We start from the raw sequence: 12,524 nt of genomic DNA on the forward strand, positions 1-12,524 counted from the left end.
AAACAAAAGTCCTAAAATAGTTTCATTATATATTCTCTGAATGGTGTGTGTGGTTCCTCACCAGACTGTGCTGCTTCGTTGTCCGAGGTGAGACTGCTCGGCAAAGGTGACTTTTGTGGTGGCAGGTTGGTTTGCAAGACTCTCAGGACCTGGAGAAGTCTTTCCTCCACCTTTGCCTCTTTGTGGTCTTTGCTCATCACAGAGCCAGTGTCGTCTTATTAAATTTAAGTCGGGGGTAGACTGTGGTACAGTGAGTTAAGCCACTTTTTGGGACACATGCTTCCCTTATTGGAGGGCCTGACTCAAGTCCCAGCTACTCTGCTTTGGATCCAACTTCTTACTGATGTGCCTGGAAAGGAGCAGATAATGGCCCAAATGCCTGGCTTCCTGCCGCCCTGTGGAAGGCCCAGATGGAGTTTCTGGCTCGTGTTTATGGCCTGACCCGACCCTGGCTATTGGGGGTGTTTGGGGACTGAACCAGCAGTTAGAAGATCGATCTCTTTCTTTCTTCCTCTCTATCTCTTTCATGTGCTGCCTTTAAAATAAATACCTTTAAAAAAAGGTCGGATCATTTCACTTCTCTGTTCCATACTTTGTTAAATTTACTTATGTATTTGAAAGGCAGAGTTACAGAGAGGCAGAGGCAGAGAGAGAGAGAGATCTTCCATCTGCTGGTTCACTACCCAAATGGCCGCAATGGCTGGAGCTGGGCCAATCCGAAGCCAGGAGCTCCTTCCGGTTCTCTCCCGTGGTGCGGGGGCCCAAGCACTTGGGCCATCTTCCACTGCTTTCCCAGACACAATAGCAGGGAGCTGGATTGGAAGTGGAGCAGCGGGACTTGAATAAGTGCCTGTATAGGATGCCGGTGCTACAGGTCAGGGCTTTCACCCACTGACCAGCACTGCAGGCTTTACAGGCTGTGCCGCAGCACGGGCCCCAGTCCATACTTTGTGGTGGTTTTCCTTGTCATGCAGAGGAAACACTGAAGTCCTTACTGGGCTGCCTGAGCACTGCCTTCTCTCCCCAGCTCATCCCCTATCCCTCTGTCCTTTGCCCTTGCCCTCCAGGGATTCTTTGTCGCTATCAAAGTAAGCCATACATGTTCCAACTGCCTGTACTTGCTGGTGTTCCCTTTGAATTGAACTCTCCCTAGGTATTCATACGGTTTATTTCTTTACTCTGTTGAGATCTCCTTTCAGCTGTCAACTCATCAGCAGGGATATTTTCTTTTCTTTTTTTTTAATATTTATTTATTTGAAGGGCAGAGTTAGGGAGGAAGAGAGATCTTCCATCTACTGGTTTAGTCCCCAAATGGCTGCAACAGCTGGAGCCGGGCTAATTTGAAGCCAGGAGCCTTTTCTGGGTCTCCCACGTGGGTGCAGCAGCCCAAGTACTTGGGCCAGCTTCTGCTGCTTTCCTAGGTGCATGAGCAGGGAGCTGGATTGGAAGTGGAGCATATGAGACTTGAACCCGAGCCTGTGTTGGATGCCGGTGCCACAGGTGGTGGTTTTACCTGCATTGCCACAGCATTGTCCCGAGTAAGGCATTTTCTGAGTACTCTGTTTAAAATTGCAAATCCTGCACACTGCCTTGCTGCCTTTCTCGTCCCTTTGCTCTGCTTTGTTTATTTCCATAGCATCGTCGCAGGCTGAGCCAGGAGCGTCGTCCAGGTCTCCCATGTGGGTGCAGGGGCACAAACACTTGGGCCATCTTGCTCTGCTTTCCCAGGCCATTATCAAGAAGCTGGGTTGGAAGTGGAGCAGCTGGGACATGAACCTGTACCTGTATGGAGTGCAGGCCTTGCAGGTGTTAGCTTGACTCACTGTGCCACAGTGCCAGCATCCTGTACTTAATTTTTGATACCCATCAGAAAGAAAGTCAAGATTCAGCTTTTTTCTCCCTTCTAGCCACCAAAAAGCATTTTCATTTCTTGTGCTGAAAAGACCCTATCATTTGGGTTTAGACAACAGGGATATGAATTAAGACCATTTTTAAGTATATTCACGTGTGTTTATCTTGACAATTTCCTTTTGAGGTAATCAGGGCAGACAGGTCGTTTGCATTTTCAGATTCGGAAATTGATCCAGATTTTGAATGACTTGTCCAAGGACACAGAACTTTATATAGCAATAGAACCAAGCCCAGAATTCTTCCCACTCTTTCCCAAGTAATTAGAAACAGTGATAGACTATTAAACACACTCAGCTGGTTCTTGAGTGGTTGATGAAGTATTTATGCCTTCAACTTGGGGTTACGTGCCTACACAGTGTAGCTTCATAGTTGTGGGTGTAAGAGAAAGAATTGCAGGTTCCAGGAATGTGGAATTGTGTGTGTGTGGGTTTTCAAGATTCATTTTGTTTATTTGAAAGAGTGACAAAGAGATCTTGCATTTGCTGGTTCACTTTCCGAAAGGCCACAGTGGCTGGGGTTGGACTAGGCTGAGGCCAGGAACCAGGAACTCCATCTGGGTCTCCCTTGTGGGTGGCAGGGGCCCAAGGACTTGAGGCATCTCTTACTGCTTTCCCAGGTGCAGTGGCAGGGAGCTGGATTGGAAGCAGAGGAGCTGGGACACTGGCGCCATCTGGGATGCCAACATCACAGGTAGCAGCTTACTCTGCACCGCGACGCCAGCCCCACACACAGTATAAATACAGCCGAGAAGCACCACATAACATTCAGGCAATCTAAGTGGTGACTCTTTCAGAATTATTTAATGATTAATTATTATAGGACTGTTAATGTATGGTGATACTGAAATGTTAAAATTAAGTGTTAAAAACCAAAAACACGGGACTGGCACTGTGGCATAGCAGGTAAAGCTGCTGCCGGCATTGCCGAAATCCCATGTGGGTGCTGTTTCGGGTCCCTGCTGCTCCACTTCCAATCCAGCTCTCTGCCTCTGCCTCTCTCTGACTCTGCCTTTCAAATGAATAAACAAATCTTAAAAGAAAAAAAAAAAAAAAAACAAGAACACATAGCATGTCAGCAGAATTGTTGGAATTGTACCCATCTTTCTTTCTTTCTTTTTTTTTTTTTTTTTGACAGGCAGAGTGGACAGTGAGAGAGAGAGACAGAGAGAAAGGTCTTCCTTTGCCGTTGGTTCACCCTCCAATGGCCGCCGCGGCCAGCGCGCTGCAGCCGGCGCACTGCGCTGATCCAATGGCAGGAGCCAGGTGCTTCTCCTGGTCTCCCATGGGGTGCAGGGCCCAAGCACTTGGGCCATCCTCCACTGCACTCCCGGGCCACAGCAGAGAGCTGGCCTGGAAGAGGGGCAACCGGGGCAGAATCCGGCGCCCCGACCAGGACTAGAACCCAGTGTGCCGGTGCCGCAAGGCGGAGGATTAGCCTAGTGAGCCGCGGCGCCGGCCCTTGTACCCATCTTTCGATCTTTAGCATCTACCTTGTTCATCTTATTCTTGGTCACCTTCATCCAGCATTTGACTTTTCTGCTTTGACAGTTACATCAGAGTGCATGTGCGTTCCCTTCTACTTCTCTTCTCTGTATCTGTTCACTCTGTTTTCTTTAGGTCAGGGACTGTACCTTATGTCTGCCTGCCTTTTCTCAGGCCTTGCTGGGATCCCCAGAGTATACCAGAGCCAGGATGCTGGAGCAAGTCTGATCTGGGTTCAGGCCTCTGCTACTGCCTTGCTCTGTTATGCTGAGGAGGAGGCCCAGTTCTGGTGAGCCTTGGCACTTTATCTGTAAAATACAAACATTTGTCGCTCCCCCTCTTCGTGGAGGAACGACACTAGACCCTGCCTAGGCTTCCTATCCGAGTCACGGCACCATTATGTCGCTCCCCGTCTTCGTGGAGGAACGACACAGGACCCTGCGCTGTTCTTTTGTCTGCTCGGCCCTCCCCGGGTTTGCTGCTGGTTTTTCCCGGGTTGGCTACCGACCCTTCCACCTCCGTGGAAGGGCGGTTCCCCCTGCCACTTTCCCCACTTCCGCGGGGGAGCGGCACACCGCCGGCCGGCTCTCTCAGGGGCTGCTCAGGTGTTCCTTCAGATAGATGTTCCTGGTGCATGTTGTCTGTCTCCTCCTTTATAGTCCTCTTCCACCAATCCCAACTCTGCTACCCACACGCCGAGTACGCTGCTCTCCTCCAATCAGGAGCAGCTCCTGCTGCTTATTGGTTGAACTGGAGGCAGCTGTGTAGAAGCTGTTACTCCCTTCTCAGCGCCATATTGTGGGAGAGCAGATGCATAGAATAAGTCTTAATTCCAGTAACTTAGTCTAGTCCGAGTTGCTCCCAGTTGCTCCCCACAAACATTAATATTGTCATTGTCTCAGATTATTGGAAAGATTGAGTAAACCACTGTGTCAGCCTATTCACCAACACATTGCTCTGGAAAAAACACAGTCTCAACCCCTTTTCCATTATTACAGCACCAGTGCAGAATTTGTATTTCCTAAATGATGCTTTTTTTAATTTCAGAAATCAGATCATGCAGACACTCTGTGCTATAATATGAAAAGAAGACAAAACTTGAAAAGGTAAATTCCCCTTTTTCTTGATACTCATAGACTTTGGCTTAGAATTGTGAGACTAAATATTTAAGTTTGGAAAAATCTTATTTTACTTTGATTACTACTGTTGTGCATGCAAATATGATTACTGAATTTTCTTATTATAAATTTTAAAAAAAGTTGAGTGCAATAAAAGACCATGAAAACTATGTTTTGTACTCAAAATGTAGATTTTTGTCTCAAATGATTTGTTTTGCACTTGATTATAAGATTATAAGATAATATATATAAGATATATATATATAACTTCATTACATGCACCAAGGGCAGACACTTGAGGCTTATTTAGAAGTTTTGAATTAGTTATTTTCCACACCTGCGAAGAGATTGTGTAGCTTATTAGGTCGTGTTGGTTCCAGCTGTGTTATTAGCCAGCTTGTAGTAAGAACTCGGGAACTTGGAGAGTGATGGTTAGAATAAGGGACATTCTTTAATTTCTTATTCTTTAGAGAAAGGTCTTGGAATTTTGTCATGAAGGAATGTGAGTGAGTCTAACAGGTATAATGTGTGACAGGTGCTGATGCGATGAGGATTTCTTGGAGAAAGTCCTGGGAAACAAAGCAGCCTTAATTGTATAAATAAAAGTTCTTCCTGAACAATTCCAGTGTCTGCAGAAAACAGACAGACAAATCCAATTTGCCTCTTACTTTTGTTCAGTTTTTCTTTTGAATCATCTCTGTGTTTTGGTGAGACATTGCTTTGTTGAGGTACATTCATTCTATCATGGCGTTTGTGTTATGGTGACTGTCACTGCCTGACTTTTCCAAACTAGATTTCCTTCCTTCCTGAACTTCTGTGACAGGGCTCTCTGGGGTGTGAGTACTACCCCCTGTGTACAGTGCGCCCTGCGCCACAACATTGCAGAGAGTGCTGGAACAAGTTGAGGGCAGCCCCAACTCATGTATCCTGTGCCATTCTCCTTCCTTCCAGTAGTCAAACCCACAGGATGGTTGGCTTCAACAACCCAAGTCTGAGATCTGAGTTTGGGCAGGCTCGGTTCCTCCTGAGGCTGTAGGGGAGCCTCTGTCCATGCCTTCCTTTAGCTTCTGGTCATTTGCTGATGATCTCTGACTACTTCTAGGGGTGTAGATATTGCCCCATCTCTGCCTTCATGTTCACATGATAGTTTTCCTTAGTGTGTTTCTCTAAACCAGACTTTTAATTCCCTTTGGACTTCTTAAGTTCTGAAACACTTTGACTTTTCACTAGTTGCCTTTAGCTTAATGGCACAATTTTTAGCCCTTGCCTTTATGTGCTAATCTAAGAGGGCAAAGTGTAAATGGACTCGCCGCTCCCTGTTGAGTTGTCCATATATGGGGCTTCAGAAAGTTCATGGAGAATGTATAATGAAAAAACTACGTGTGGATTTCTTTTAAATTATGTTTATTTAAAAGCAGAAAGAGAAGCAGAGAAATCTTTCACCTGCTGGTTCACTCTCCAGATGGTTGCAACAGCTGGGCTGTCTGGGCAAGGCTGAAGCTGGGAGCCAGGAAGGGGTCCAGCTGCCCATGTGTCACCTGCTGGGACCTGAGCAAGCCCAGGCACTCTGCCGTGGGATAGGGATGTCCCAAGCAGTGACTTCACTGTTGAGCCAAATACCTGACCCATAGGCGGTTGTTGTTTTGCTTTTTTTTTTTTGTACAAAAGAGGTAACAAAGAAATTAAAACCAGATGGAGACTCACGTGGAATTCTTAGAACTCTGAGATGTTATAGCTGGTTCCTGTGTTCTTAATTATTAGAGAAGTCATTTATTTACTGTCTTTTTCTTCTGTTGAACTGTAAACCAGTTGGTGTTAGGACTCTTACATGTTATGTGTTACTGGCTGTTCAATGCCTAGTGGAATGATGGGCTCTTAAAAATTAACGATTTATATTAACATGAATTAATGGATTGTGTTTAATTAAACATTTTCCCCTTTCTTTTTGACTACAAAGTAATGTCTGCTTTTATTAAGCAGGAAAATATTATTGCCTTTAGCTCTTTTTTTTATTTTTATTTTTTATTTTATTTTTTTGACAGGCAGAGTGGACAGTGAGAGAGAGAGAGAGAGAGAGAGAAGTCTTCTTTTCCGTTGGTTCACCCTCCAATGGCTGCTGTGGCCGGCACACCGCGCTGATCTGAAGCCAGGAGCCAGGTGCTTCTCCTGGTCTCCCATGTGGGTGCAGGGCCCAAGCACTTGGGCCATCCTCCACTGCACTCCCGGGCCACAGCAGAGAGCTGGACAGGAAGAGGAGCGACCGGGACAGAATCCGGCACCCCGACCGGGACTAGAACCCGGGGTTCCGGCACCGCAGGCGGAGGATTAGCCTGTTGAGCCATGGTGCTGGCCTCTTTCTGGTCTTTTTATTATGCTTATTCAAATTATTGAGAATATACTTTTTTTAAAAAAAAATGTTTACTAGCCATTCCCTTTTTCTCTTTAATTTTTATGTCCTAATCTGGAGTTTTAGTATTTTTTGATGGGCTTTTTATCTGCTGAGGGTAGTAAGTTGTCACATTTCTAGCAAATACCATTTCTCAGTTCTTCTGATTTTTAAAATCTTTTTTGTATTCTGAGGTTTTAAATAGTTACATTGCTATTAATGTTTTTCTTTATTTCTCCCACTGTTATCATAGTTGGAAATCAAACACTCCTTCTCCCTCTTCCTCTCTTTCCCCTCTCTGCCCCCACCCGGGGTTTATAAGGGTTTGATAAAAATTATAGCAATTATGATAATGAGTATTTTGGTATTAAGTATTTAATCCCTTTGGAATTTATGGTTGCTATTACACAAAGCTATAAATTTGTATTTTTTTTCCAAATAGTAAACCCGTGATTCCCACATTATTTGTCCAGCAATTCTTTTCACTTCATTTTTAATGTGACCATTTCTTACTTTTTATGAACTTTGGTGTCAGGCCAGTGCTGTCGTCCCTAACTAAAATGGTAAACTGCAGCATTATGTATAACTGTAACCTGGGTCTCTGTTCTGCTTTGCAGATTGAGTGTAGAAATTGACACTCCCAGAAAGAGACTGAAAATCAATTCCTCATCCCAAGAACCTGATAAAATCCAAGAAGCCTCATATTCAAATGATAATCAAATTACTTCACATAGTCCTTCCTCAAATGGAGCTAAAAAAGATATAAATAACTACGCAGATTTTAAACTTAAAGATATTAAATTGACAAATGTAAGGAGTACACTTGATCGTGATGTTACGAACCTTAGCAGTCCTAGGACTGCCAGAGATGTGAGACCTGAAGCTGCAGGCCAGGCAGGGGAAGAGAAACGGCCTCCTTTACTTGCTCAGAGGGAAAAGACGAAAAAACGCAAGAAAAAAAGGAACAGTAAACTTAGAGACAGTTCTGAACAACGTTTCTCGGAGAAACGCGAGAGAATTCCATTTTCTCAGGATTCTAACTCCAACGAGATAATCAAGGAGACTTTCGAATGTAGAAGGAAGATCAGTTTCAAAATCCCGATTAAATCCCATCCTGCCCTCCAGAAAGAGTCTGGCAAGTGGGAGGCTGAGCAGGAGGAAGAACGCCGGGAAGGCCTCCGCGCTTCCTGCAGTTCTGTCAGGCACAAACCCAGACGCTGGTTTTCAGATGCCGCACGTAAGCAGCCTGCTGCTGAGTGGAAAGGCACCTCTCGTGATGAGCGTCCGCAGAGCACTGACTGCAGTTCTGGGGAAACCGCTGCTGAGGTGAGGAGCGCGAGGTGTGTAGGTGTCAGCCGAGGACTCTGACGCTGAGGGTCGGCACAGCGGGGTGACGGAAGGTTGTCGTGAAGGGACGTGTGGATCTCCTGTCTTGCTCTCTTTGGTGCCGCCTTCACTGGGACGATGCCCTGTGATACTGACCCGTGCGGAGGAAGTGTGTGCAAGGGTGGGGACAGGTGGTTCCAGATGCAGCCCCAGACACTGGAGCACACTTGGGGAGTATTCTGAATTGCTTATTCCTTCAACAGATGATTTTTCCAAGGCAACTCTGTGCCAGATACTGCAGTGAACTAGCCTGTAAGAGACACTCATTCTCTGTTTCAGACTTATTATAAGGAAAGATAAGCACTTTCCTTAAATATGATGGGTAAAGTCCTTGTTATTTATCACGAGAAGACACCGCAGGGGATGAACAAAGCCTTGGTGGACTGTGGGTAGATTCATTCAGAAAGGTTCAGTGGAGGGGTGGTGTTTAAAGTGAGAACTAAAGAATGAGCTGGAGTCACCCAGATGAAGGCAGCAGGCTGGGAGATGCAGGGGCACATCACTGACTGCAGATAATCAATTTAATTCCTTATTTGTTTTGTTTTACTAATTCCTCAGTAGCTGATTGTTTATCTATAATGAGTGTACTTCTAAGGAAATAATTTCTGGATTTAATAATCATGTTGTTAGTTAACTTATTATGCTTTCCTAGAGAGAAAATAGCTACTTTTTAAAAAAAAATTATTAATGTATTTGAAAGGCACAGAAACAGGGCCGGCGCCATGGCTCACTAGGCTAATCCTCCGCCTAGCGGCGCCGGCACACCAGGTTCTAGTCCCAGTTGGGGCGCCGGATTCTGTCCCGGTTGCCCCTCTTCCAGGCCAGCTCTCTGCTGTGGCCAGGGAGTGCAGTGGAGGATGGCCCAGGTGCTTGGGCCCTGCACCCCATGGGAGACCAGGAAAAGCACCTGGCTCCTGGCTCCTGCCATCGGATCAGCGCGGTGCGCTGGCCGCGGCAGCCATTGGAGGGTGAACCAACGGCAAAGGAAGACCTTTCTCTCTGTCTCTCTCTCTCTCACTGTCCACTCTGCCTGTCAAAAAAAAAAAAAAAAAAAAAAAAGGCACAGAAACAAAGAGGGAGAGACAGACAGAGATCTTCTTCTGCTGACTGACTGCCTAAATGGCTGCAACAGCCAGGTCTGGGCCAGGGTGAAACCGGGAGCCACGACCTCTGGCCTCCCTCGTGGGTGGCAGGGGCCCAAGTACTTAGGTCATCTAGGCTGTCTTCCTAGGCACTTTAGCAGAAAGCTGGATTGAAGTGGAGTCGAACCAGCACTCTGATATGGGATGCCAGCATCGCAGGCTGTGGCTTAAGCCACTGTGCCACAGCGCTGGTCCCTGAAAACAGCTGCTTTTATTTCTTAGTTACTAGTTCTTTGATCTAGACCCCCTCCCCTCAGTACGAATGAATGTTCTGGACTCATGGCTTATAAACCGCTATTCTTACCAGTCTGTGAGCCTGGAATTCATTCATTTATTAAACCTTAATTAAAGGTAAGTGCTTTTCAGATGCAGGGATTTAGAGATGAGTGCGAGGATCTGCACCCTCGGGATGCCCCGGAAAGGACGGTCAGTGAATATACAGAACTGTGCTGTAGTGAAGTGAATGTCAGAGCCCGTGGTGTTAGCACGGCCCTCTGGACAAGTTAAGAAAGGACTCGCCCAGCCTGAGATTGTTGAGTTTGGTCTGAAGGGTGTGTAGAGCGAGGAGTGGAAGTGCTGTCCATCCTGTGTAGGTGACAGTTGAGTGACTGACACAGAGGTGTACAGGCGCACTGCAGGAGGCATGTGCATTGCTCAGTGTGACTGAGTCAGCGCGTGCAGAAATGTGGGAGCAGAAGTCAGTGAGGAAGCCAGTGTCCTGACGGGGTGGTTCTTTCTCATGTGTCCTTAGCTGGAAGAGAACCCCTGGAATGTGATCGGGGGCAGTGTCATTGCATTTTCTGTTGAGAGATAACACCATTAGTATCCTTATGATTGGTATCCCCTTTGTCACCCCTAATGAAACGTGGCAGGGGAGGCAAGCAGTCATGGGCTCACTGAGTTGGTGGGACTTTTCTGCATTGTCGGGTGACAGCACATGCACTGACAGTAGCGGCAGTGACTTAAGGAAGAGAAGAGAGAGACTTAGCATGTCAGGAGTCGCAAGAAGTTCTAATAATCTAGCTTGCTTGCCGTTTGCTGTCCAAGAACCATAAAGATGTCTAATAGATTTAAAGTCGGGTGGAGAGGGAATTATGCATCCTGTGCTCACTGAAGGGTAGAGCTCCAATGGGCCGTCTGTGCGCTGCGTACGGTGTGACGTTTGTGAGGTCTGATGGTGTTGGGAAGATGGGGCAGAAAGATGAGCTCTCATAAAGCATTTCTGCGTATGATGCGCTTGTTTAGAGGGTCTGTAACGCATCCCATAAATAGCTTCCTAAACAGCCGGTGAGCTTGGAGTTATCTCGGAGAATTCTTAGAACAAGCTTTGGTTTGGATTGTAACCTGTATGTGGGGTCAAGTAGGTGTCATCCATTCAGCAAACGTGCCAGTACAGTGTTGGAATTCATGGAGAGATTTTTCAGTCTCTGTTAGAAGACAAAAATAAAACCACAATCCTCTGGTGCTGTAACCACACAGATTACAGCTGTACATTTTTCAGCCTTCTTGCCTTGGCCAATTTTTTTTTTTTTTTTTAAGATTTACTTATATATTTGAAAGTCAGAGTTACACAGAGAGAGGAGAGGCAGAGGCAGAGAGTGAGCGAGGTCTTCCATCCGCTGGTTCACTCCCCAGATGGCCGCAATGGCCGAGCTGTGCCAATCCGAAGCCAGGAGTTTCTTCCAGGTCTTCCACATGGGTGCAGAGGCACAAGGACTCGGACCATCTTCTGTCTTCCCAGGCCACAACTGAGAGCTGGATCGGAAGAGGAGCAGCCGGGGCTAGAACCGGTGCCCATATGGGATGCCGGCACTACAGGCCAGGGCATTAACCCGCTGCACCACAGTGCTGCCCCCTCGGGCATGTTGTAATTCTCAAATTCTCTGTTGTTTTTCTAGATGAGGCTCGGTTATTCCTGGATGAAAATCTCCCGTCCTGAAGGACAGCTTGTTTACCTTTGCCGTGGTTCTTTGTATTTCATAGAGTGGCCTGTAGCTTAGCTTTGTGTTTAGAATGTGGATCTTTCTTAGCAGTGTTTATGTGAAAGAATAAACCTTGAAGAATTTCCACCACATTTCACACCTTGATAGTATGGCGTTTTCCTATTCTGGGGGCTAGGGGCAGTTTTGCCACCCAGGGCATGTCGGGCAGTGTCTGGGGACAGTGTTGGCTGTGTAAGTCAGAGTGGATGGGCAGTGCTGCTGATGGCTGGTGTGCGGGGACTAGGGTCTCTGCTGAGTATCCTGAAGTGCACACGGCGGCAGCACAGTGATCTGTCCCCAGATGTTACTGGTACCACGGCTGGGAACCCAGACTCTAGGTTCATGGTTTGTTCTTAACTAATACAGCTGCTTTTCATTTCAGAATTTTGAAGCAGTACGTTCTTCGGCGTCATCTGAAAGTACTGAGGATACAGACCAAGAGGTTATTGATAGTTATTTGCTTTGAATATTTTTAATGAAATTAAGCCAAACAGCTCATCCTTTTAATAAAAATTAGAGACCACGAAAACCTTGATTATGTGAAAATAATGGTGATATATCTACTTAAAAATATGTATTCTTTTTTTTTAAGTTTTTTTATTTTACTTGAAAGTCAGTTGCGCAGAAAGAGAGAGAGGTCTCCCACCCGCTGGTTTTCTCCCCAGATGGCCGCAAGGGCTAGAGCTATGTCGATCCGAAGCCAGGAACCATGAGCTTCTTCCACGTCTCCCACCTGGATACAGGAGCCCAAGGACTTGGGCCATCTTCTTCTGCTTTCCCAGGCCATAGCAGAGTGTTGGATCAGAAGTGGAGCAGCCGGGTGTCGTACTGGCGCCCATATGGGATGCCGGCACCGCAGGTGGCGGCTTTACCCGCTATGCCACGGCGCTGGCTCCAAAATATATGCAGTTTTTAGGAAGTCATCAGAAACTCTTTGGAAATGTATTTATGTTTACTCAGTTACTCTTTTTGTCTTTGTTTCTAATAAGCTAATCTGTTTTGAAGAGAGCATGGAACCCGTGGCCCACAGGTTTCCTGCATTTTGATTTAATGTTGCCGCACTTTTATCAGTGTACTCCTGGGCTTTGGCAACTGACAAATGTAGTATGACATGAATG

The 12,524-nt window shown here is 46.3% G+C and overlaps 1 protein-coding gene across 1 annotated transcript in view; it reads left to right on the forward strand.

Moving 5' to 3' along the window:
* Positions 1-12,524, forward strand: part of SWT1 (SWT1 RNA endoribonuclease homolog) — a 77,882-nt gene that overhangs the window by 5,836 nt on the left and 59,522 nt on the right. The window contains exons 5-7 of the mRNA XM_089311944.1: positions 4,440-4,498; positions 7,514-8,222; positions 11,789-11,848. Coding sequence (XP_089168070.1) covers positions 4,440-4,498; positions 7,514-8,222; positions 11,789-11,848 — 828 coding nt within the window. The remainder of the gene's footprint in view (positions 1-4,439; positions 4,499-7,513; positions 8,223-11,788; positions 11,849-12,524) is intronic.

Source organism: Oryctolagus cuniculus, chromosome 13 (assembly GCF_051225735.1).
Source record: "Oryctolagus cuniculus isolate XC-2025 breed Fujian yellow rabbit chromosome 13, ASM5122573v1, whole genome shotgun sequence".
Taxonomy (NCBI): Eukaryota; Metazoa; Chordata; class Mammalia; order Lagomorpha; family Leporidae; genus Oryctolagus; species Oryctolagus cuniculus.